This window comes from Chionomys nivalis, chromosome 23 (genome assembly GCF_950005125.1).
Source record: "Chionomys nivalis chromosome 23, mChiNiv1.1, whole genome shotgun sequence".
Classification (NCBI taxonomy): domain Eukaryota; kingdom Metazoa; phylum Chordata; class Mammalia; order Rodentia; family Cricetidae; genus Chionomys; species Chionomys nivalis.
In genome coordinates, this window is record NC_080108.1 from 38,370,811 (window position 1) to 38,395,955 (window position 25,145).

At 43.2% G+C, this 25,145-nt stretch overlaps 2 protein-coding genes across 3 annotated transcripts in view; both read left to right on the top strand.

The window, feature by feature from the left end:
- Uevld (UEV and lactate/malate dehyrogenase domains) overlaps nucleotides 1-14,555 on the top strand; it is a 37,617-nt gene extending 23,062 nt beyond the window's left edge. Inside the window, exons 9-12 of the mRNA XM_057756578.1 lie at nucleotides 1,168-1,341; nucleotides 8,361-8,424; nucleotides 9,376-9,499; nucleotides 10,735-14,555. Of these exons, the coding sequence (XP_057612561.1) occupies nucleotides 1,168-1,341; nucleotides 8,361-8,424; nucleotides 9,376-9,499; nucleotides 10,735-10,902 (530 nt within the window). The 3' untranslated portion in view covers nucleotides 10,903-14,555. The remainder of the gene's footprint in view (nucleotides 1-1,167; nucleotides 1,342-8,360; nucleotides 8,425-9,375; nucleotides 9,500-10,734) is intronic.
- Nucleotides 14,556-17,580: 3,025 nt separating this feature from the next.
- Nucleotides 17,581-25,145, top strand: part of Tsg101 (tumor susceptibility 101) — a 32,158-nt gene continuing 24,593 nt past the window's right edge. For both annotated transcript variants that reach the window (XM_057756663.1, XM_057756664.1), the window contains exons 1-2: nucleotides 17,581-17,714; nucleotides 23,689-23,773. In XM_057756663.1, coding sequence (XP_057612646.1) covers nucleotides 17,673-17,714; nucleotides 23,689-23,773 — 127 coding nt within the window. In that variant the 5' untranslated portion in view covers nucleotides 17,581-17,672. The remainder of the gene's footprint in view (nucleotides 17,715-23,688; nucleotides 23,774-25,145) is intronic.

The following is a 25,145-nucleotide window of genomic DNA, read 5'->3' on the forward strand; positions in this document are numbered from 1 at the left end:
TGGAGCCTGTCCTGGAACTAGCTCTTGTAGACCAGGCTGGTCTCAAACTCACAGAGATCCGCCTGCCTCTGCCTCCCAAGTGCTGGGATTAAAGGCGTGCGCCACCACCGCCCGGCCTGTGAGACACTTTTGTCATAGAAGAAAAAGGGAGTTGTCATGTTTGTTTTTCATAATAATATATGAACTGGTATTTTAATTTAAGCCTAAAACATAGAAGAAATTTATGAGTGAAATGAAATTATTGGGCTGGGGATTATGTCTTGGAGATAGAGTGCTTGCCATGAGTGCATGAGGCCCTGGGTTCAAAACCCTTCACATACGTGCAAACATGTGCACACGCCTGCACTCTCTCTCTTATTTACTTTCTACCCCTAACAACTTTTGTTTCATGAGAAAATTATATAAAAATGCTTCAGCATGGCTAGTCTACTTTATAAACATACTCCCAACCATGTTGGTGCACTTCTGTAATCCCAGTACTCAGGAGCAGAGGGAGGAAGGCCAGCTAGACTATGTAACAAGACCTGCCTTGGGGAGTATAACGCTTCAGTGCATTTAAGACTTCCAGAGTCTGTAGAGGCTCTGACTCCCTTCTCCAGTGAAACAGGGCTTTCCTTGTGTGTAGCGGCCTCGACGGGTCACTCTGTCTAGGGTTTGTAACCCGCCTGGCTGGCCAGTTATTCCAGGGTCACGGAGAGGCACCACCTGAAAGGCATAGGCTGATAAGCAGGAAGGAGGCTAAGCTTATTTGTCAAAGCCTCCGTTTATTAGAGTCATGGTTACAGCTTATATAGCCCCTGAATGGGGAGCTTGGGGGCTGGGGCATGGGGTCTTGCCACGTGGTCCACGCCCATCACCTAGGCCAGGTCACGATTCCTTGGTCAGGAAGTCACAAGGTGACCCCACCTAGTTGTCTAGATAGTTTGGAATGTGAGGCAGGTTCTGCTAAGAGATAACTCTCTATTAACAGTTAATTTGGGTGCGGGATAGGCTTGGTCAATAAGACTATTCTCAATACAATTGAGAAGTGAAGCCCTCTGCAAAAACTCCTCACGGCGGTGCTTCCTGTAAATTTTGGGGGGACACGGCTCCTGACACTTGTGAGCAGGTAAGAAGCATACATTTTTTAAAAAATCTCTAAGTTTTCTTTCTGTGTGTATTATTTAGTGGAAATCATGAGCTATGTGACATGGAAGCTGAGCACATTTCCCACAAATAGAGTGATTGGGATTGGATGCAATCTGGACTCACAGAGATTACAATACATTATTACCAATGTTTTGAAGGCACAGACTCCAGGCAAAGAAGTATGGGTTATTGGTGAACAGGGAGAAAACAAAGGTAAGTATGGCATTATTAATTTTCCTGCTGATTCTCTGACGTCATGACATTCAGATTTGTTCAGGACCTGAGAATTGTGGAGCTTAGTGAGTACCTTCTATTAACGAGCCTTCATGAGGATCATTTGTTGTGCATGTATGTGTGTGTTAACACATATGTGTGCACAGTTGTGTGTGTGTGTGCTTCTGGGAACTGAACCTAGGACCTCAAGTGTGTTAGGCAGGTACAGTACCACTGAGCTGCAACTTGGCCCCTGTTCTACTCATATATTTGTTTTCCTTGAGCTTAAGGAAAGACCCCCTCTGTCAAGTTTTATATTTTTAATTGAATTTTGGAGTCTAGAATTAATTTAAAAGTTTTAATATTCCATTTAAGCATTTCAATACCTGAAGCATTTAGAAGTCCCCATTACTCTCTCCACATCCAACTTTTTGCTTTTAAGCTCAGTCTTCATTCCTAAATGCATGCTTCCTGTTTGTCTCTTTCTTTCTTCCTTCCTTTCTTTCTTTCTTTCTTTCTTTCTTTCTTTCTTTCTTTCTTTCTTTCTTTTTGAACAAATTTTCAGCCCATGGCCTTTTAGATGAGCTATTACTTCTCTCCCTATCACAAAAGCATAACTTCAGCTCTCTGTATGGAAACAAAAGCAAAACCCTCTTCTTTTCCCAAAAGAAGGCTTTCTGTATCTGAGATGCCTTCCTTTATGCCTTGTTGCATGCTGGGAAGCCAGGCTGCTCAGGAGATAGCACTGTGGCTGCCCTGGATGCATCTCTTCCACCCGTGTACAAAAACTTGAGTGTCGACGCTTACTCGCTATGTCCCTAGCTGCCGTGTAAAGGGAGGTGTGGAACACAGTCTGTTTCAGAGAGAAGGAAATACCAGCTATTTCAGCTGACAAGCTACAGGATACTCTTTGACTGAGTATTGGTACCTAGTCATTTACACATACATTTGACATGGGTTGGGATTATTAGGAAAAGAATAATACTGTTCCTGTAGTGCCTCGAATGATGGTAAAGGCAGCTAGGTGTTAGAAGAATGGGTAGGATTTGAATAGTTAGTATAGAGTAGAGAAAACATCCCAGGAATGGGAAGTCAGAACCAGGCAGAGGCACTAGCTAGGAACTGCCTGCGGATGGCCTTAAGATATGGATGCTCATGCATTCTCTTCAAGTATAGGATATATCATAATGTATTTAGTGAGTCCCCCCAGGAAGAAGTTTTTCATGTATAATAAATATTGAGTTGACTAAGAGCATTTTATTTTTATTTTTTTAAAGATTTATTTACTTATTATATATACTGTATTCTGCACCAGATCTCATTACAGATGGTTGTGAGCCACCATGTGGTTGCTGGGAATTGAACTCAGAACCTTCAGAAGAACAGGCAGTGCTCCTAACCTCTGCGCCATCTCTCCAGCCCGAATGAGAGCATTTTAAAATGTATTAGGCAGTCAGTACTGTAGTTACTGCCTGACCTATTCCTCCGTCATAGTCTTTGTACATTCATATGTGTAGTAACTTATAGAAGTCACAAAGAGGAAGTATGTCTTCATCTAGTATGTCTAGGTGAAGGAAGAAAAATAATTTAATGGAATTTGAGTTCTTTAAACAAGAATAACTTAAAATCTACTTAAAAAGTAGGTTGTTTAAAAATTAAATGGCCTTTTATCTCAAATGTAGGGATTTATAGCATGCCTCTTTTTAAAATTTATCATATGTACTTTGCCATTTTGCCTGTACTTATGTGTGAAGATGTTGGATCCTGGAGTTACAGACAGGTGTTAGCTGCCATGTGAGTGCTGGGAATTGAACCCAGGTCCTCTGGAAGAGCAGTCAGTGCTCTTAACCACTGAGCCATCTCTCCAGCCCCAAATGTAGGGGTTTATTTCAGAAAGTTAAAATGATCACCTGTGTTGCCTAAGATACTATGGTGCTCACTGCTGATCCATCTCCTGGAAGCCTGGAGCTTCATGTAAGAGTGACCACAAGCCAGGATTGGTTTGTTGTCAAGAGGCAGTGAAAACAGGGAATAGACGTGGTATTTCTGACTTGTGTTCTCAACTGAGAACCAGAAACAGAAGAATATAGGAGAATGCAAATTTGGATTCTTTAAATTCGGTGTTGTAATATTTGACATATATCTGTATAAATATATAGAGAGATCCATGTGCAGACTTTGAAACCTAATAGAGCAAGCACTCATGAATGTACCCTCAGTCAGGATTTTCGTGAGCACTAGGGAAGTAACTCATATGCCCCAGGCCATCGTCCTGCTTACTGTCTAGGAAGAATCAGATGACTTATTTGTTTTGTCTTTTACAGTGCTAGGATCCATTCCAGGGATCCTTGTAATTACTTAGACAAATTCTAACCACAGAACTACACCCCTGGCTCTCTCCTGCTCACAGTGGCATATAAACATGGCCAGGTTTCCTTACATGGCCCTAAAGGCAGAAATGGATCAGAGGCTCCCTCTGCTGACTGCATGTAAGAAACCACTGGTAATAATTTTTGCGTAAGTGACAAGAGCAATGTGATTAAAATTGATTTTTAATTATTATCATTTTATGGAGTGCTTTTCATACAGGTATCTCACTTAAATTTTATAAATATCCTGGGAAGGAAGAAGTAGTTTTCTCTTTATTTATTTTTATTTTATGTGCGAGGTGTTTTGCCTGCATGCGTGTCTGTGTGAGGGTGTCAAATCCCTTAGAACTGGAGTTATAGACAGTAATGAGCTGTCATATGGGTGCTGGGAATTAAACCCAGGTCCTCTGGACAAGTAGCCAATGTTCTTTTTTTCAAGACAGGGCTTCTTTGTCCTGGAACTCACTCTGTAGACCAGGCTGATCTCGAACTCACAGAGATCCGCCTGCCTCTGCCTCCCAAGTGCTGGGATTAAAGGTGTGCGCCACCACTGCCTGACTGAGCGCCTGTTTTCTAAATGTATAGAAGAGGAAATACAGAGCCCAGTAAGGATGAGTGAGCTGCTGAGGGTGATTTATCCAATGAGAGCTGCTCTAAATCGATGCTAAAGATTTGCTCTTTCTTGCTGTCATTTAATGTCACTTAAATATTTTATGCTGTGCCGGGCGGTGGTGGCGCACGCCTTTAATCCCAGCACTTGGGAGGCAGAGGCAGGCGGATCTCTGTGAGTTCGAGACCAGCCTGGTCTACAAGAGCTAGTTCCAGGACAGGCTCCAAAACCACAGAGAAACCCTGTCTCGAAAAACAAAAAAACAAAAAAACAAAAAAAAAAAATTTTATGCTGTGCCTGGCCCATAGTGAATACTCAGTGAATTGTTGTTCCAAGATCGTGATGAGTGAGAATCAGGAAAGGGAGACAGGGAAGAGCACTGGGAAGTGGAGCGATGTTACGTCTTGGGACAGTTATAAGAACAGAATTGTCTAAGTAAAACTCTTCTCTTCTAGTTCTTTAGTGATTCACAGCCAGGGAGGAGTACGAGGGTAAACAAGACCTTTCGGCTCTATTCCTGCTCCCTTTCTCAGCTTCAGCGCCCTTCCGCCAGGTGTTTGGTGCTAGCCAGATGTACACTTCCAGTGGTTCACACACTCTGATTGTACCTGCTGCTTCCTTTCCCCGGACACCCATTCACTTAGCTAGTTCCTGCTTACCTCCATGACTGCGTAAGGACCAGTTCTCCCAGAGCGAGGTTAGCTGAGTTTGTGCCTGAATTACAAGCAATAGCATAGTGTGTGTCCCTCGTGTCTGTTGTATCATCATCACCATGCTATGATACATGCTTGTTCTTCGTACGATGGCCATCTCCTTCAGCTTGGAATGCTTTCCTATTTTGGGTTGAATGAATGGTCCTGACACCCCCTTGTTTTGACCAAAAATCAGTCATTTGTTGTGCACCAAGTAAGATGGTTAGCAGAACATTTGCTCAAGAGCTGCTGTTTTTAAACTGTGGTACTGAAATCATACGTAAACGCAGATCACTGCAGTGGCATTTCAGCAGTTCTGGGGCTGGGCCTCAGAACGGAGTGTGTCATCTCTTTTGGCACAGGTTTGGTTTTGTGTGTAATAGTAGAGAGCAGTCCTATAGACAGTATTTTACTGTCTTGTATACCCAGCATAGCCTTAAATTTGCTATGTGGCTGAGGATGACCTTTGAACTTCAGACCCTCCTTCCCTCACCTCCTTCGTGTGTGTCACCAGTCAGTTATGATTACCCAGCACTGAGGGTCGGACCCAGGCCTTCATACATGTTGAGTGAGCCCTCTACTGACCAACCACAGCCTGTGTCCTCTACGGGCATTTTTCATTAAAATTTTTGGAGCCTGTTTTTGAAGATTGGGGACTGGAAAATAAAGATGATTAAATGCATTATTTTAAATGTCTTAACCAAAGATAGATCTACATCAGGATGTAAAGGGTTGGGCAGTAAAACAGAAAATGAAGTAATTAAGTGAATCCTAACTTACTTTATTGTGTGATAAGCAGATCTGAACACTAAACATTTTTTCTCCTAACTTATGGATCAGGGCTTATAGAGAGGAAAGATTAAAAGATGTGAGATGCACAAGGCAAGAGAGCCGGCTCTGTGGTCAAGAGCACCTGTTGCTCTTGCAGTGGGCTTGGGTTTGCCTCTGAGCACCACATGGTACCCAACTGCCTGGAACTCCAGTTTCTGGGCCTCTGCTGCCCTCTTCTGGCCTCTTCCAGCATAGCTTCCATGCACACACAGATGTAGGCATAAAGTAAGGAAATCATAAAATAAAGGATCGGAGATGGCTTATGGATTAAGAGCACTGGCTGCTTTTCTAGAGGTCCTGTATTCAATTCCCAGCAACCACATGGTGCCTCACATCCATCTATAATAGTGGGATCTGATGCCCTGTTCTGCCATGCGTGCATGCAAATAGAACACTCATGTACATAAATAAACAAAAATTTTTAAAAATTTGAGTACAAAAAAGGATGTGAAATTCCTACTTATTCATCTGCCCCATCTTAACTATGCACACTGGCAGCGATACTCATAATTTTCTGATTATTTGTTTTCTTTGTGAATCTTTTCTCATACCTATCTTGCTATTTTTATTTATTCTTTTAAGGTCTGTAAGACTGTATTTCAGTGTTACCAAGTGTTCTCCATATCCCAGTTTTTAAATATTGTTAACATATTAAAACTTAAGTAAATAATTCTTATATAAGCCTTCAAAGTAGATCATTTTAAAATTCTTGGGCCCAGCATGGTGGTATACACCTTTAATCTCAGCACTCAGAAAGCAGAGGCAGGAGGATCTCTGGGAGTTCAAGGCCAGTCTGGTCTACAAAAGGAGTTCCAGGCAAGCCAGTGCTATACAGTGAGCCCTTGTCTCAAATAAAAACAAAAGAACAACAAAAACACTGTACGTATGTATATTTTTGTGTCGCAGTTCCTGGGTTTGTGTTCTTTTTTACTTGCAAAACGGGACTTGGGTTTTGCTGCTCTTGTTTTGGAGGTGAGACAGCAGTGGGTAGAGTACAGTGGTGGAGCCTCTGCCCAGAGCGAGCAAGGAGCTAGGTTCAGCCCCAGCGGTGTAAGAGCGGCATGACGCTTCCCGTGGTTGTCACCTCAACTACTACTACAAGTCTGTTTGTTGTTGTCGCTGTTGTTACCAAATATAACGTTGAATGGTGTGTGGGGTTGATTGTCCTCAGCACCATAATAGAAAATATACTGGAGGGGCTGGAAAGGTGGCTCAGAGGTTAGGAGCACTGGCCGGGGTTCAGTTCCCAGCACCCACATGGCAGCTCAAAACTGTCTGTGACTCCAGTTTCAGGGGATCTGATGCCTTTTCACCAATGCACATAAAAAAAGAAAAGCTAAATAAATTATTTTTTTTAAAAAGGAAAATGTACTGGAGAGGACCCAAAAGAGGAGCAAGTGGTCCCTGCGCCAGGGCAGCTTATACTCAGTCAGCTTGAAGAAGGGTGGCATTCGCTTATTGCCAAGTCCCTTGTGGCTGACACAACACTAAATAGTCTGATTTGTTGGTGTTTGTTTGTTCTTAATGCAAATTAGAGTATGTGAATCCTAGACATAAGGTATTCTTCTATAGCCAAATGTATTTTTGCTTGCCTACTCTGAACAGATTTATATTAAAAAGTGTCCTTATGTTGATGAATACTGGAATGGTTCAAATGTTACAGTTTCAGGCCAGTATTAAAAAGCAGCACAGAAGCCGGGCGGTGGTGGCGCACGCCTTTAATCCCAGCACTCGGGAGGCAGAGGCAGGCGGATCTCTGGGAGTTCGAGGCCAGCCTGGTCTACAAAGGGAGTTCCAGGACAGGCTCCAAAGCTACAGAGAAACCCTGTCTCGAAAAACCAAAAAAAAAAAAAAAGAAAGAAAAAAGCAGCACAGATAACCAGTTTGTAGGCACTTCGGATGCTCGGATGCAGTGGCAGAAAGAAGGTTTCAGGTCCCATCATGCTCTAAAAGCTGCAGCTTGTTTGTGCTGAATCAGATTGATTGCCTTGTGAACACAACGGTTAGAGGGTTCAGGTAGCCTGGAAGTCATTGCTTCTCCTATGATTGTAGAAATTCCATCCCAAAAGAGGTCACCATGTTTTCTTTGAATTAGCAGCTCTTCCAAGCTGAACAGTAGGGTGGCTCCTGTGGATCTTTGCTGATGAGTGAGAACAGGTAAAGAAGCCACAGTGTAGACTTTAGGGATTACATTTTTAGGAGATTTAGGGTCAAAATCTTTCTTATTCCAGCACAGAAAGTTGAGTGCCGTCAATGGGAAAGTAACTGTTGTTAGGAGGATGAGACACTACAGAAAGATGGGTCCCTTGGTTGCCACACCATTTTTGTTTCGTAATCGGTGTTTCACTGTGTAGCCCTGGCTGTCCTGAAACTCGTGTAGATCAGGCTGGCTTTGAACTCAAGATCTGTCCTCTGGCTTCTGCCTCCTGATGGCTGCATTTTAAAGCATCAGCCATCACTCTCAGTCATTGTCACACATCATTGGCAAAATATAACTAATTCTTTGTTTAATTTTAGTGTGCTCATGGAATGGCCGAGACGGGGTAATGAGTCATAGCTCTCTGGCACAGCTGTCCAGCAGGTAACGGTGAAAATTTTCAAATATCTAGATAAGTCCCGTGCTTCATAGCTGACATGGCAGCTGTTTCCACAGCAGGTTCTTACCAGACTTCTGTAAACAGGACTAGCTAACAGGAAGTCTGGAGCAAGGACCAGTGCTGTGTGGTCCTGGACTTCTAGGAGAGCTTTGCAAGCTCGTTCAGACATTTAAAGGAAAGAGCAATGTCCTTATTTAAACAGTGGTTGGCCTCCTTTATGTCTAATCATCCAATACTAAGTTAATGGGAAAGAGAACTCATCTCTACGAGCACCCAGAAATGGATACAGACTAAGTACACGTGAACACATTTGGGAGTCAGGGTAAGATCAAAGTTTCCCAGTCTTGTCAGAGGGGGTGCAGTGCACACACTTTATCTGGAGGCCCCCCGGGGCTTGTCCTGGCCGTTATTTTCAGACCCCTTGTTATTTCACCATCACAAATAGTACTCACTCAGGTCTGGAGAGGTCGAAAAGTGTAGATTTGTAGATCTTCCGCTTGTGAGTTTTAGCACATGTGACAGCTGGAAAGAGTAGTGCACAAGGTATGTAAGAGTGCATTATTGCTTTATAACTTCTTCTATTTTGTTGCTGTTTGGTTTAGTTTTCTGTTTTTTGTTTTGTTTTGGTTTTGGTTTTGGTTTTTTAAGACAGGGTTTCTCTGTAGCTTTAGAGTCTGTCCTGGAACTAGGTCTTGTAGACCAGGCTGGCCTCGAACTCACAGAGATGCCCCTGCCTCTGCCTCCCGAGTGCTGGGATTAAAGGCGTGCGCCACCACCGCCCAGCCAGTAAGCATCTTTTTATGCTATGGGAGTATTTGTGTTTTCTCTGTGAACTGTGGCTCTCAAATCTTAGGAAAAGCTTAAGTCATAATTGTATTATCAGCAAGACTTCTTAAATTTTCTGAGGTTCTCTCTCTCTCTCTCCCTTAATCTAGAGCCATGGAACTGTTGAGGGTAAAGGGTCAGAGATCTTGGTCTGTTGGCCTGTCTGTGGCTGACCTGGTGGACACTATTGTAAACAATAAAAAGAAGGTGCATTCTGTATCAACTCTAGCAAAGGTAACTTATTTTCACTCACGTGTTTTAGACTTTGGTATCTCTGATATTAATAATGTAAAGTCAGCAGTACTGCGGTGTCGGCACCGGCAGCTTTGGGGTGAGCACAGAACGTGCTTTTCTGTGGGAAGTCTGCAGCTTGTCCTTTCACTCCCACAGAACTTGGGGGGCGTCGCGAAGGCGTTCATGTAACCTGTTTTCCTGAGCCAGCAAGTCACCCCGGCAGTTTTCTGCCTTTTACCAGAACATAACTTTTACCCAAAACACAACTGACATGAAGCATAGATGCTGGGGCATATTTTCTTTCTTTTTTTTTTTTTTTTTTTTTTTTTTTTGGTTTTTCGAGATAGGGTTTCTCTGTGGCTTTGGAGCCTGTCCTGGAACTAGCTCTTGTAGACCAGGCTGGTCTCGAACTCACAGAGATCCGCCTACCTCTGCCTCCCTGGGGCATATTTTCTTGAACACCAGGAGGGAAATAACAACATGGAAAGAAAACGTAAAATAACTTGCAGTGTGTGGCTGGGCCCAAAGCCCATGATGTATTTCCCCAAGGACTCTATTGTCCATCTCTGGATTAGCCTCCAGCCTGCTAATACTGCACACAGCTCGTTTACCTCCCTGCAAAGAGGGCACCTTTGACCAGGCTCCTCCTATCAGACATTTTCTGGAGCCATAACTTGAGTTTAGAAAATCAGTGAGCAAATTAAGTTGAACTTGTATCACTTTGTTTTTTTTTTTTGTTTGTTTGTTTTTTGTAAGATTTATCTATTTATTATGTTTATAGTGTTCTGCCTGCATGTATGCCTGCAGGCCAGAAGAGGGCATCAGATCCCAACAGATGGTTGTGAGCCACTGTGTGGGTGCTGAGAACTGAACTCAGGACCTCTGGAAGAACAGCCAGTGCTCTTAACCTCTGAGCCGTTTCTCCAACCCCATCACTTTGTAATATAACTAGAAAAGCAAGGGAGAATTCTTTTCATTATCTTTTTAAATTTGTTTTTATTATTTTTAATTATCTGGCAAGGGTTGTACAAGTAAATGCAGGTGCCCATGAAAGCTATGACTCCTGAAGCTGGGGTTCCAGGCAGTTGTGAGCTGCCTGACATGGGTGCTGGGAACGACTCCGATCCTATGGGAGAGCAGTACACACTCTAAACTGCTGAGCCATCTCTCCAGCCCCATGATTTTAATATCTTGTATAATTCAGCTTTATTATAATCCCAACTTTTTCATTTCAGGGATGTTATGGTTTAGATAATGAAGTGTTCTTAAGTTTGCCGTGCATCCTGGGAACCAGTGGAGTGTCCGAAGTCATCAAAAGCACAGCAGGAGAAGACACAATGACTGAGACACTCCAAAACAGTGGCTCTTCAATCCACAATCTCCAGCAACAGCTGAGACTCTGATGCCCGAGTGCTGTCACCGGAAGGGGGAAGCTTATTTAATTTTGCCAGCACACACAGTTTTGGCAACTTCCACAACTTGGTATTTCACAAACAGCCTTTATAGTAGACAACGTCTTAGTTAGCTTTGTAATTTGAATCCTTGAGGAGTCAGAGAACGGGAAAGGATCTGATTTCTTGTGGAGTTTTTGACATACCTACACTGTTGTTTGGTCCTAACTTCAGCACACCTAGCACTTTGGAGATGTTCTGAAATACGTGCACTCCTTAAAGGTTCTTACTGGACACTCATTCTGAGCATGGTAAGCTGAAGGCAGGGTGGGCACAGAGCCTGTGACAGGTGTACGTTCAGAGACTCCTAGCTTCACGGGTCTGTTTGCATCTTCTGCACCATCCCATTGATGATAATGGCAAAGTGTTTTACCTTCCTTCTTCAAGTTCACTTACATTAGAAAGCATACATTTTAGTATGCTTTAAATTGGTTAAATGGAATTTTTTTTTTTTTTTTTTTATTTTCGAGACAGGGTTTCTCTGTAGTTTTTGGTGCCTGTCCTGGAACTAGCTTTTGTAGACCAGGCTGGCCTCGAACTCACAGAGATCCTCCTGCCTCTGCCTCCTGAGTGCTGGGATTAAAGGTGTGCGTCACCACCGCCCGGCTGGAATTTTAAATATATGAAAAATAATATATAATTTCTAATGACACTTCCTTTCTGAAAATTTCTAGAATAACCTCTTCTTGGGCTAAAAGATCTTAAATGTATCTTAAAACTGTATTATTAGAAAAAGAGAGATGCGTGTTTCTGTGGCCATAAGTAAAGAGTAACAGCCGAGCAGTATATTTTGAAAGCAAAATGTGAGGCTTTCACAAAAAAACATTGTTCTTAAAGGAGAGAGGCCTTGGTCGTCTGCTTCCGAGCGAGCCTTAGTCACCCCAGAAGAAACAGTTGCGACACACGGTGGCTGTTGTGACACACAGGTGACAACTCCTATATAGTGAGCTCTTATTTGTAGAGTCCTGACATAGACTGGCCGAGGTAGGAACTATTTATCTTCATCACAGAGGAGGAGACTGAACCTTGGTGTCTAAGATTGCTGGGTTCTAAGGATGTTACTTACCTGTACAACCTCTACTCTTATAGGTAGCAACAGAGGCTGTGGGGAAGCCTAGAGGCCTAAAAGCCAAGCTGTCACAAGACACTAGCTAAAGTTGAGGCTTGGGATACTATGAAAGAATTACTTTTATTTTCATACGGGAGCTTTTTTGTTTTTTTTTTTTTTTAAACAAGGTCTTTATGTAGTCCTAGCTGTCTTGAAGCTTACTACTAAAGACCAGGCTGGCCTCCAGCTCACATAGATCTGCTGCCTCTGCCTCCCAAGTTCATAGATTAAAGGCATGCACCACCACACCTGGCTATATTTTTTTAAAGTATTTTTTTTTACAAAGATTGATTAGCCTGACCCCCAGAGACTCAGCAGAAAGCAGAGGTGGTATGTGCCAAAGACGGTGTTTGTTTGTTTAGTCGTTCAGCTAGCATTTATTAGGGGCTTCTCACAACAGAAAACACTATTGCTGAGCATGCCCAGATTAGGGACAAGCCCTGGAATTTACGGATTAGCAGAGGAACCCAATAACAAAATAGCACATGAGTGCAAGTGTGCTAAGTACAGTGAAATCCAGAGTGTTTGGAATCCAGGCTGCTCAGAGAGGAGCTCAGGGGTTTGAGAGGTAGAAAGGAGTCATGACTCTGGGCAGTTACACTGACAAGCCAATGTTGAGGAAGTAGAAAAGTAACGTGCTGAGGAAGACTTCCTCCAGACTTAACTGGGTTAAACCTTGGCCATACAGGCTAGGGATGTACCTCAGTAGTTAGGTGCTTGCCTGATAAGAATAGGGCCCTGGTTTGGTCCCAGAACCACAAAACTTGGGGTTGTTGAGGAGGTAAGCATTAGCTCTTTGTAAATGATTTTGGTGTTGTTTTTACTGACCTTTTATACGAGATAGGAAGGTAAAGTTGAAACAACAATTTCTTATGTGTTTTAGTGTTTTCTACTAGGTGATAACTAATTAGGAATTCAGTAATTCCTAAAATAGAATTTCTTTTCTCTTCATTTGTTTTTGGTTTATTTTTGTTGGTTGTTGCAGGAGGGCCGCTTGTTGGTTCCCAGCTGCTCAGTCCCAAAATAATCACACAAAAACTATATTATTTACAATACTGTTTGGCCAATAGCTTAATCATATTTCTGGTTAACTCTTATACCCAAAACTAGCCCATCTCTATTAATCTGTGCATCACCACGAAGTCATGACCTAACAGCAGTTTCAGCGCGTCTGTCTCCGGCAGGCTAAATGGCTTCTCTCTGCCTCCTTTCTCCCAATATTCACTTTAGTTTTCCCTGCCTATCCATCCTATCAGGTCAAGCCAGTTTCTTTATTAACCAGTGGGACTCACAGCATACAGAGGGGAATCCCACATCAGTTGGTTGATTGGTTTTTCGAGACAGGGTTTCTCTGTCTAACTGCTCTGGCTATCCTGGAACTCACTTTGTAGACAAAGTTGGCCTCAAACTCAGAGATCTTTACTATCGCTGCCTCCCGAGTGCTGGGAGTGAAGGCGTTTGCTGCCACCACCTGGCTCTCTTCATTTGTTTTTGAGACTAGTCTCTAACTCAGCAATCATCCTGCCTGAGCCTCATGAGTGCTGGCTACCATACCCAGCAACAATTTTTGTTTTGTTTTGTTCTGTTTGTGGGGCTCTAACCCAGGGTCTGATGCATGCTAGGCCAGGCCTCCACCATTGTGCTTCATCTGGAACGTAGTTTCTAAAAGCTAATAACTCTCTTGAACAATAAGCCAACTGCAGGATGTTATAACAGCGAACTGCCAAGAACTATGTTGATTATAGAAAGAAATGCCAATACAACAGATATTTATTGAGAACTCACTGTTATTCCAAGTATTTTGTTAGAGTTTGATCTCACCCTCAAAAGGTCATAGTACAGAAGTCTTTGTTCGCAGTTCCTCCATTAAATCAGGTGGCACCATCACCACCTCATCTTGATTTGGTGCTTAATAATCACAGCGCGTCTGTCTGGTAACTTTCATTTTCTCCACGTGTCTTAATGGTTTAGATGATGTTGACTTGATTAACCCTTATATTCTGTCAGTCTCAAAACCAGGGGGCAAGTGTACAGTGTTTGCGTATTTCTCACCTGAGGCATGAGCGCAGGCTCTGCAGTAATGCTCATGTCCCAGGTAATATCTACCGTCCGATAAGTTTCAGTCCCACATCATTATAAATCCTGATTTTTTTTAACCTTATTATGTTCTGAAATTCAAGCTTTCATGAAAAACTAGTGAAAGATTTATTTCCTCATTTAAAAAATACTGTGTTAAGGCCGGGCGGCAGAGGCAGGTGGATCTCTGTGAGTTCGAGACCAGCCTGGTCTACAAGAGCTAGTTCCAGGACAGGCTCCAAAACCACAGAGAAACCCTGTCTCGAAAAAAAAAAAAAATACTGTGTTAAGTAAAATGTTTTTTCTTGCCATCTGACAAGGAGAGGGCAACTCTCATTTTTCCAAAATCATGCAGTACCTCATAGTTTTTATTGGGGCTTGGACTAAAATGCTTTTTGATACTGTAAGGTGTATTTTTCATTTTCTGGTTTACATTATTTTCCTTAAATATAAAAAATAATGAACAAAATAAATTTTGACTTTAAAAGGACTGTGTGATGTCTAATTAAGTGAAAGAAAATATATTCAGATTAAAGGGTTTTTTCATTCAAGTGCAAAATGAAAAAAATGACCTTTATCAGTTGTTTCTAAATTATATACAGATATAATTTAGAATATATCCTAATATATATTATATACATTATATAACATATTATATTATATATTAGATATATTCTAATATATCAATATATATTAGATAGAGATATATATTAGATAGAGAACTTTTGAAAAGAACTGGAGAGATGGCTCAGAGGTTAAGAACACTGACTGCTCTTCCAGAGGTCCTGAACTCAATTCCCAGCAATCACTGGTGGCTCGCCACCATCTATAATGAGATCTGGTGCCCTCTTCTGGCCTGCAAGCATACATGCAGACAGAATACTGTATATATATATATTTTTTATTTTTTTTATTTATTTATTTTTTTTTTTTGGTTTTTCGAGACAGGGTTTCTCTGTGGTTTTGGAGCCTGTCCTGGAACTAGCTCTTATAGACCAGGCTGGTCTCGAACTCACAGAGATCCGCCTGCCTCTGCCTCCCAAGTGCTGGGATTAAAGGCGTGCGCCACCACCGCCCGGCTTTATATATATTTTTTAAATCCAAAAAAGAAAACTTTTGGAACAGGGTAATGTGATATAGCTTATGCAGGACTTGATCTTTTAATTATCTTGCCTCAGGCTCCCAAGGACTTCAGTTATGGACCATAGATCACTACACCTAGTTCAGAAAACTAAAGCCGTGTGTCGCTTAGCACTCCTCCAGGCTGTAGAAACAGTTGCTCCAGTTAAAGGCATTTCTAAGTAATCTGCAACTTTAAATAAGTTTAAAATTGTGCTTTTGGGGTGTTTTTAAAGAGATTGCGGGGGGCAGGAGGCAGTCGGTGTCCTGCTCCATCACTCTCCTCCTGTTCTTTGAAGCATGGTCTCCTCCTGAACCTGGGACTCACATCTTTACCAGGCTGGATTCCAGCAAGCCCCAGTGATCCTCCTTCATCCTTCTTGAGGCCAGCGCTTAGATGTTGTTACAGGTATGGGTAGGAATGCCCTGTGACAGCTGAACTCTGGCCCTCATACTTGTAGAACAAGTGCTTTTAACCACCAAGCCATCTCTCCAGCTCCCAGGCACACTTAACCTGAAAACAGTGGGTACAGCAGGGTGGATGGCGGTGTGAATACAACTAACCGTTACTCAAGGCTGATGTTACCTATCGGAATGGGCTATGTGGACTCATGCCACTCCCTTTCACTTTAGACCCCTTTTGCCCATGACTTTTGGCTTAGAAAGGAATTGATACCAGTGCACTGTATGCTGAGGTCATCTAGCTGTATCATCTTTCCCTACTGTCTATCCTAGGCCTTATACTGTAAGTGACTGTAATTATAGAATTAATGAGGATTAATGGTTGATATGTCACTAACTTTTTTTTAAAAAAGATTATGGGTATGCTGGGTGGTTGTGGTGCACACCTTTAATCCCAGCACTTGGGAAGCAGAGGCAGGCAGATTTCTGTGAGTTCGAGACCAGCCTGGTTTACAAGAGCTAGTTCCAGGACAGGCACCAAAGCTACAGAGAAACCCTGTCTCAAAAAACCAACTAACTAAATAAAAAAGAATAAAGATGATGGGTATATGGGCATCACCTGCATGCCTGGTGCCCACCGAGGCCACTGGGATCCCCTGTAACTGGGAACCTAAACCTAACCCGCTGCCAGATCTCCAAGTGTTCTTAACTGCTGAGCCATCTCTTCAGTCCCTATAACAAGCTTTTATTGGAAACAGAAATTTAGCTTAGCTCGAATACCACCTCTTGTATTCTACAAAGTAATTATGATCTGAAAATTGGGCTTGTGATGAATCAGCCTACCTCCATCTTAGGCTTGAAAGCCATCTTTTTGTTGTTGGTTTTTGATATGGAGTTTCTCTGTGTAGCTTTGTAGCCTGTCCTGGAATTTACTGTAGATTAGGTTGGCCTTGAATTCACAGAGGTCGTCCTGCCTCTGCCTCCAGAGTGCTGGGATTAAAGGGGTGCGCCACCATTGTCTGGCTTGAAAGCCATTTTATAGTAAAGACAAACTAGGTTCATTCCTAGTTATGATTAAATCTCTCTTTCTCAAGGATTGGGCTATGACTCACCTGTAACCTTAACTACATACAAATGGCTCTGTACTGCCTGGTCCAAGATATGACCACCTTGCAACCCAGTCCTTTTTTCACAGGAGGTTGTTATGACCAATTTGTTATGCCCATGTCTGTAACCCTGCCTATTTGCCCACCAAATTCCCCATCACTCCTGAGCTATAAAAACCCTTATTTTTCATGTGTCCAAGGTTGACCTCTTGCACTCCGCTTTAGGGGGAGGTAGCCAGTACACACAAATGAAAAACATTGCCTTAATTGCTTGCTTCAACTAATCTGGCCATGATGATTTGGGTCTGTGGGTCTTTGCATCTTTGGGATTAACACTGGAGAGATGGCTCAGAAGTTTAAAGGGGAAAATTCTTTTTAATTTGAAAATAAACCTGTGTCAAAGACCTGTGCTATCTTTATGGTGGGTGCACAGGAATTATTAAGAAAATAATAATTAAATTAATGTCTGTCTTCCTGAGAAAGAGAGCTCCTTACTATTGCCCTGGCGAACACAGCATAAAGGTTTTTTCGAGCGTCTAAAAAGACTGTAACAAAAACGCATGTGATACATCAAGAGAGACATCGGGCATCGTCGCCTAAATGCCCACAAGCTAGAGCGGGTGGCGCAGGACCAGGGCCTTCCGTGGGACCCTGCCAAACAAGGTTTGCTAGGGGTCAGCCGAAAGATTTGCCGTCAGTACCGAGCCCGCTCACAACTTTGGGAACTGATCCGACGCCACCCCACGCACAGCTCCAGCCGCAGAGCGGCGCTCCCGGAAGTGACGCAAAGGAAGCGGAAGCACGGCGTGCCGGCTTCCTGCTTGGCGGGGGCGGGGCGGCGGCGATTGTCTGGCGGCCTGGGGCGGCCCCGTGGCGCTGACCCTCTGCCTGCGGGGACGGAGGCGCGCGCCATGGCGGTGTCCGAGAGTCAGCTGAAGAAGATGATGTCCAAGGTGAGCCCGCTTCCTAATGGGCGGCCCCGCGGGCTGGGCTGCGGCTGCCGTCCCTCAGCGGAGCGGCCCTTCCCGCCTTCGCCTCCATAAACAAAAGCAGGATCGTGCCTGGCGCGGCCACTGCTGTCCGCCCGGCGCTGCTTGCTGTCCCAAGCGGCCCTGCCGTCTCCTTGTCCAGCGGGCTGGAGCCTGGCGCTGCTCAGATCCGGCCCGCCCGAGCTCGGGGACTGTTGGTGAAATTGACTCGCTGAAGTAGAGTGGCCAGAAAATCTAGAATGCCAGCCCCTCCCCACTCTGGCGAACTCTGCAGTTCCGTTCCATTGCATGCATTAACTGTGATTAACTCAGTTGTTCGCTTGTTTACTTTGAGTTGAACTTAAAATTCTCTTTGCTTGACTGGTGGTGTGGATTTTTTCCTTCACTTTTAAATACTTTACATATTAATCACGGGACAGCCGACTCCAGGATGCTTTCTCTAATTTGCCAAATTTAATTGAAATAAAATCTATGTAATAAGGTTGAGCCCTAACTCTTCCGTTTCATCGAGTTGGCTTTGATACTTTTATCAAGGCAAGAAGGATAGAAATCGTAGTTTTAAGAGGTTTTCAGTTTACAAGGAAACACGAATAAGCTGGGCGTGGCGGCGCAGGCCTTTTAATTCCACCACTCCCAGGCCGACAGATTGTGAGTTCCAGACCAGCCTGGGATATACAGACCCTGTTTCAAAGCAAACAAAAAACGATGTTAAAAAAATATATAAAAATAGACTTTTTCTAGTAAATTCATGACCATAGTCCTTGAAGGCTAAACCTCTATGTTTTCGTTGTTGTCTAAGCGTATCTTTTAGGAGTCTTAATTTTTCTTTTTTTTTTAATAATCCCTGTAGTTATCCCTAATAACAGAGTGGGGTTAGGGGAAACCTTATCTATGTAGTGATGTTTATCTTCATTTCTTTTCCAAAGCTCCAATTAAGCTTTTACTTTCCTAGTGCTTTGACCCTTTAATACAGTTCCTCATGTTGTGATGACCTCCAACCATAGAATTATTTCATTGCTACTTCAGTAATTTTGCTACTGGCTTGTTACGGCTAGTTACATAAACGTCTGTGTTTTCCAATGTGGGTTATGACCCACAGGTAGAGAACCACTGTTTTAGAGGAACCTGATGTAGCCCATTAACTTCATCTGATTGGGGAATCAGATATTCTGGCCCTTGCAGAGATAGAGTTTTAATATTACTACAGACCATTTTTCTCCTTTGAACATTATCTTAGCTCCCATCCTAAACAGGTTTTCATTAATACTGGTTGAGATTTTATCAATTAAGTATATTTCTACTGTAAGTCGGTTTTGCTTTATGCAAGTAACTTTGTTCATACCATCAACCTTCTGTTTCTATGCACAATATTTTGTTTACAATAGAAGATGAGTCACTACTAACAGAGTAGAAGAAAGTGGTCACATTCAAAGTTGCTGTTGAGCTGAATGTGGTGGCACCCACCTTTATTGATTGGGAGGCAAAGGCAGGCAAATCTGAGTTTGAGGCCAGCCTGGACCTCATAGTGAGACCCTGCCTCAAAAATTTTTTTAAAAAGTGTTCTTGTACCATAAATTGTGAGATGCAACAGTGTGAACAATTAGACTAAAATTGTACTTCTGAATTTAATCACATAGAAACCGACACTATCAAAGCCATAGTGATAGTGTAGGAAAGTTGACAACAGCCTTTGAGGAGAGAAAGTTGAGTAGGAAGAAATAGCCCCCAACGGCAAGGCCGCAGTTTTCTGTCAGGTAGTAAAGGGAGCCGTGCCATCTCAGCAGAACCCTGACAGTAAAAGGAAATGAGCTTGGGAGTAATCTGGGCTGAGAACATCCTAGGAAAAGGAGAAGCAAGTGCAGAGGCTTGAAGCAGAGGTCTGTCAGCTAAAGGGTAGTGGTGTGGCTTGCTAAAGAGCTGGGCGGGACATCGAGTATCAGTGATGTGGGAGATTCGGAGGACCTTGCAGGCCAGTGTGAGAACTTTGACATTTGATTGGATTATGATAGGAAACAATTGGAGCCAGATGTAGTGGCCCATGCCTTTAATAGCAGGTCTCTGTGACTTTAAGATCAGACAAAGCTACACAGTATAACTCTGTTCCCCTCACCCCCCAAAAAAGCATATGTATGGGTGTGTGCACATGAATGCAGGTGCACACAGAGACCGAAGGTATTGAATCCCTCTGAAGCTAGAGTTACAGGCATTTGTGAAGCACCTAAGCATGAGTACTGGAGACTGAGCTCTGGTCGTCTTCAAGAGCAGTGCATTCCTCTAACCATGAATGCCTCTAGCTTCCTCCTCCCCCTTTTTGAGGATATCGTTATGTAGACCAGGCTGACCTCTAGCGGAGATCCCCCTGCCTCTGAGATCCACTGAGACTAAAGGCATAAGCCACAACACCCAGCCAAGTTGATGGAAATGGTACCAGGACTGCTCAGGTGTTCCGCAAGTGTAAGAGTGGGAGGGAGACAACACCTGCCTTTGCTGCCGCCGCTGCTGCCGCTGCCGCAGACCGTGGTTGTAGCTGTGAAGGTAGAAGTCAGATTCTGGAGATAGATGTATCGTTAAGGTTTGTTAAAGGATTTATTTTTAAGTATACATCTGTATGTATATGTACATATGGGTGCCCACGGAAGCCAGAAGAGGGCATTGGAGCCCCGGGAGCTGGAGTTATATATAGGCAGTTCTGAATCTCCCAATGTGAGTCTTGGGAACCGAACTTGGTTCCTTTGTAAGAGGAGCAGGTGCCCTTGGTCACTAAGCCATCTCTTCAGCCCAGGATTCTGGATACATTTTAAAGGTAATACTGAGGTGGGTTTGCTGTGGGTTGAGAGAGAGAGGCTCAAGGGTAATCTCCAAGGTTTGGAACAGCTGCAAGAGTGAGGAAGATGGTAAGGAATTTTGTTCCTAATCAGCTTAACGTTCATTGGATATGCATCTGTTAAAATAGCAACTGGATATACCCAGTACTCCCTCTTCCCCTACCCACGGGCAGTACTTTCCAAGACAAAGCAGATATAGTGAACCCGTATATATAGTACTTTTTGCTGTGTATCCCTATAAGAAAATTTAACTTAGCTCACGCCTTTAATCCCAGCACTTGGAAGGCAGAGGCAGGTGGATCTCTGTGAGTCAGCTTGGTCTACAAGAGCTAGTTCCAGGACAGTCTCCAAAGCTACAGAGAAACCTTGTCTCGAACCCCCCTCCAAAAAAATTAACTTACAAGTTAGTTACAGTAAGGTTAATAATAATAAATGTAGCAGGGTACAATAATTAGAAACTATATTCTAATACAATTTCTGGCATTGCTCTTGAACTTCAGGCCCATTGAGTAAATTAGATCTTTGAGCACAGCACTGGGACAGTTGACCTTAGGCCTGTCAGTCACCAACAGGTGGGGTAGCTGTATAGTGTGGATATGCTGGATAAAGAGATGACTCACTGCCTGGGCAGGGCAGTGGAACTGGAGTTTTCATCAAGATGCCATGCTACTTAGAAATGCAATTTAGCTAGATGGTGGTGCTGCACACCTGTAATCCCAGCACTCAGGAGGCAGAGGCGGGTGGATCTCTGTGAGTTCGATGCCAGCCTTGTCTAAGTTCCAGGACAGCAAGAGCTACAGAGAAACCCTGTCTTAAAAAGTAACCACCCCCCCCCAAAAAAAGAGGAGAAACAACAAAAGGCGAGAAAGAAGCTTTGATACTTTAAAAAAACAAATGAACTTTGTTTTTGTTTTTTAAACTTTTTCATTACATTTATGTGCGTGTGTTTGCACACGCAACAGTGAGCATATGGAGAGGAGAATGTCACTTGTAGAAGTCGGTTCCTTCTTTCTGCCATGGAGTCTTGGGAGATTGGATTCAGATTTTCATGCCTTTACCTGCTGAGCCTTCTTACCACCCAATGAACACATTTTAAGAGGAAGAAATCAGCTTGGTCAAATACCACTTATAAATAAAACAAAGATAGAATTGGACACAGCAGACCATATAGCAGGCATTGATGACTTTAATAAGCACTTTTGATGAAGGCTGATTTTGCTGAGGCCAAAATCATGGATGCTTCCCTTCCAACCTCTTTTCCCACCACAGAAAATTCTACACGCTTTGTGTTCCGACATAGCCAGGTCTGCTCACATCTCGCTGTTCCATGGTGGAATGTCCACAGCCTTACACAGTGATTGCTGACACCACAGAAATAGCCAGACACTTGTTTCTTCCCAGTGAAGAATGGCCAGCCATCTCTGCAGTGACCTTGCTAAAGAGATAAAGAGCATAAAAATCTTGACTCTCATAACTTTTACATCCAAAAACTAATTTAAAGGATCGTGTATATTAAAATATACCAAGAGAATGAAATGAGCAGCCATTTATAAATTATGGGACCTTTCATAAGTCAGGTGGACAGGTTTGCAACAAAGAAGTTCCAAGAAGTTAAACTAGCAGTGAGGCTCTCACTGTCAGCTGAATACTAGGTTAAATGTGGGCTCTCCGTATGATTAATATAATTTAGCAATAAAGAGCCATTACACTGATGCTTTGCCTTGTGCTTGTATTAGTCCCTGTTGGAATAATTGATGGCTTATTTATGGTTTGGTTTTGTTTTCTGTACTGAGAGAATTGAACCCAGGCCCATAGGCATGCTGGGTGAGCTTTCCCTCTGGGTGACATCCCCAGCAGCTAAGTGTGTTTCTGCTTTTTAAGACAAGCCCATTATAAGCTTTGAATGGGGGGCTGGAGAGATGGCTCAGCGGTTAAGAGCACTGACTGCTCTTCCAGAGGACCCGGGTTCAATTCCCAGCAACCACGTGGCAGCTCACAACTGTCTGAAGATCCGGTTCCAGGGGATCTGACACCTTCACACCAATGCACATAAAATAAAGTTAAATAAACCATAAGAATTTTTTTAAAAAAAAAAAAAGAGCTTTGCATGGATGGAGCTTGTCAACCTATGAGTGTCAGTGTTATGGCCGTTAGCTCCTGCCAGGTGTGCCTGAGGCAGTGTGCTCGTTCTAGAGTGGAGAGGACCAGTGGGTGAGAACAGCGCGGTGAGTGATCTTGACAGTGAGTGCTCCACTCAGAAAGATTTTGTTAAAAGAGAAAAACACGGCATAGTCTCTGAGTAGTTCTAAGTCCCCAGTGTCTTAGGACTTGAGGCAGATCATTATTTCGCAGCTAGATTAGTCAACAGAAGGAAACCCCCATGAATTTTTTTTTTTTTTTGGATAGGAACTTTTTTTTTTTTCAAGACAGGGTTTCTCCGTAACTTTGGAGTCTGTCTTAGAACTAGCTCTTGTAGACCAGGCTGGTCTCAAACTCACAGAGATTCTCCTGCCTCTGCCTCCCGAGTGTTGGGATTAAAGGCATGTGCCACCACCGCCCTGCGGTAACTTTTTTTTTAATGCCTGCATGTATGTCCATGCACATTGTGCGTGCCTACTGCCTGCAGAAGCCAGAAGAGGGCATTGGCTCTCTTGGTTCTGGAGTTACACAGTGTTGTGAACTGCCATGTGGATGCTAGGAATCTGTCCTGGGTCCTCTGGAAGAATAGCTAGTGCTCTTACCTGCTCGTAACCACCAAGCCCTTTGGATGGGGCCTTTGAATCTGATTGAGTGCTAACGTAGTAGTGAGCTCCGGTAAGAGTTCACGTAGGTGGCAGTAAAGAGAAGAGAGCCTGGGGCCCTCGGACTTTAATGTTAATGATGACTAGGAGATCCAAAAAGACTGCAATAGAGGAAATAACATTTTCAGAAAATCCAGCCTGGTGGTGGTGGTACACGCACCACCCAGCACTTGGGAAGCAGAGGCAGGCGGATCTCTGTGAGTTCCAGAACAGCCAGAGCTACACAGAACTCTGTTTCAAAAAAGAAAGCAAATTGGTCAATAAAGTGATGTACATTGGTTTTGAGTAAACTTTGTACTTTTTTCTTTTCAGTACAAATACAGAGATCTAACTGTCCGTCAGACTGTCAATGTCATCGCTATGTACAAAGATCTCAAACCTGTATTGGATTCGTATGGTAAGTTAATGGATCGAGAATATCCATCACTGTGTTTGAGTTTGTTCCTTGTGTTCTTAGCTACAATTTTCTTGTTTTCCTTTTCAGTTTATTGGGTTTCCAGCTGAAGGGTTGAACTTACGCCTAATAAAGGTATCAGGACATAGGACAGTGTATGTCTGAAAAAAAAGCGAGTGCTTCTAAGTCTTAAAAAGTGTTACCTTGACACAATACTACACAAGTTTAGGTTTGGGAGATACTTGTTTTTCTGTGCTGGAGATCACACCTAAAGTCTCATATGAACATGCATACCTCCAGCCCATAGGAGGAAAATTTAAAGATAATTTAGTTTATCATTTTCTAAAGTTTTTTTCCCAAAATATTTAAAGAAGCATGCTACAGCAAACGTGTAGGTCAGACAACAACCGAGAGGGGTCTGTTCTCCTTTCACCGTGTCAGCTACGGGGATTGTACTCGAGTCATCAGGCTCTGCAACTGTGCTCTGCCCAGGGAGTCATCTTGCCAGGCCTTTTACCAGAGTTGTGAAGACAGCTGCTAAGAGCAGAATTCAGTGGTTAAGTTTTAACAGTTACAGATTAAACAACATTACCTGTATCCAGGAAGCATGAGCCTATGATCTCAGCTACTCAAGAAGCTGCAATCGGAGGATGACTTGAGCCTAGGAATCTAGGTCAGCCTGGGCATTAAATGAAGTCAGTCAGTCAGTCTGCCTGTCTCTGTGTCTGTCTCCCCTCGCCTCTCAGTTTTTAAAACTCAGTTTCACTGTAGCAAGGTGTCTTAGGCTCATCGGTGTGCCAAAGTGCAGCCTGTGGTGAAGCTGAGAGGTGGTGCGCCATGCAGGGATTGCCAGGATCTTAGTTCCTGATGCTCAGCACCCCCTTCCCCACAGCACCTCTCTTCTCAGGAGCACAGCTCAAGACAACTTGGGACTAACTGTCCCTTATGTTTTATAAACCTGCAAACTTTTGGTTTTGGTTTTGTTTTCCGAGACACGGTTTCTCTGTAGTTTTTGAGCCTGTCCTGGAACTAGCTCTTGTAGACCAGACAGCTTTGAACTCAAAGAGGTCCACCTGCTTCTGCCTCCTGAATGCTGGGATTAAAGGTGTGAGCCACTATTGCCTGGCTGCAAAGTATTTTTTAATAACGGTCTTCAGTTTTAGGTGCCAGTTTGTCTTTATCCTGAGACAAGATAAATTTGTAACTGAAGTAACTCCTGGAGTGTTTTATTTATTTGTTTATTTTTAAGTGCAGCAGGCTTTTCTGTCCTCACAGAATGCTTCTATTCCCATTAGTCACACTTTGAACACACAAGGGTGCCAAGGCTGAGAGGAAGCCATGTTGCCTCCTGTCCACTATGAGGTCCTTGGCTCTG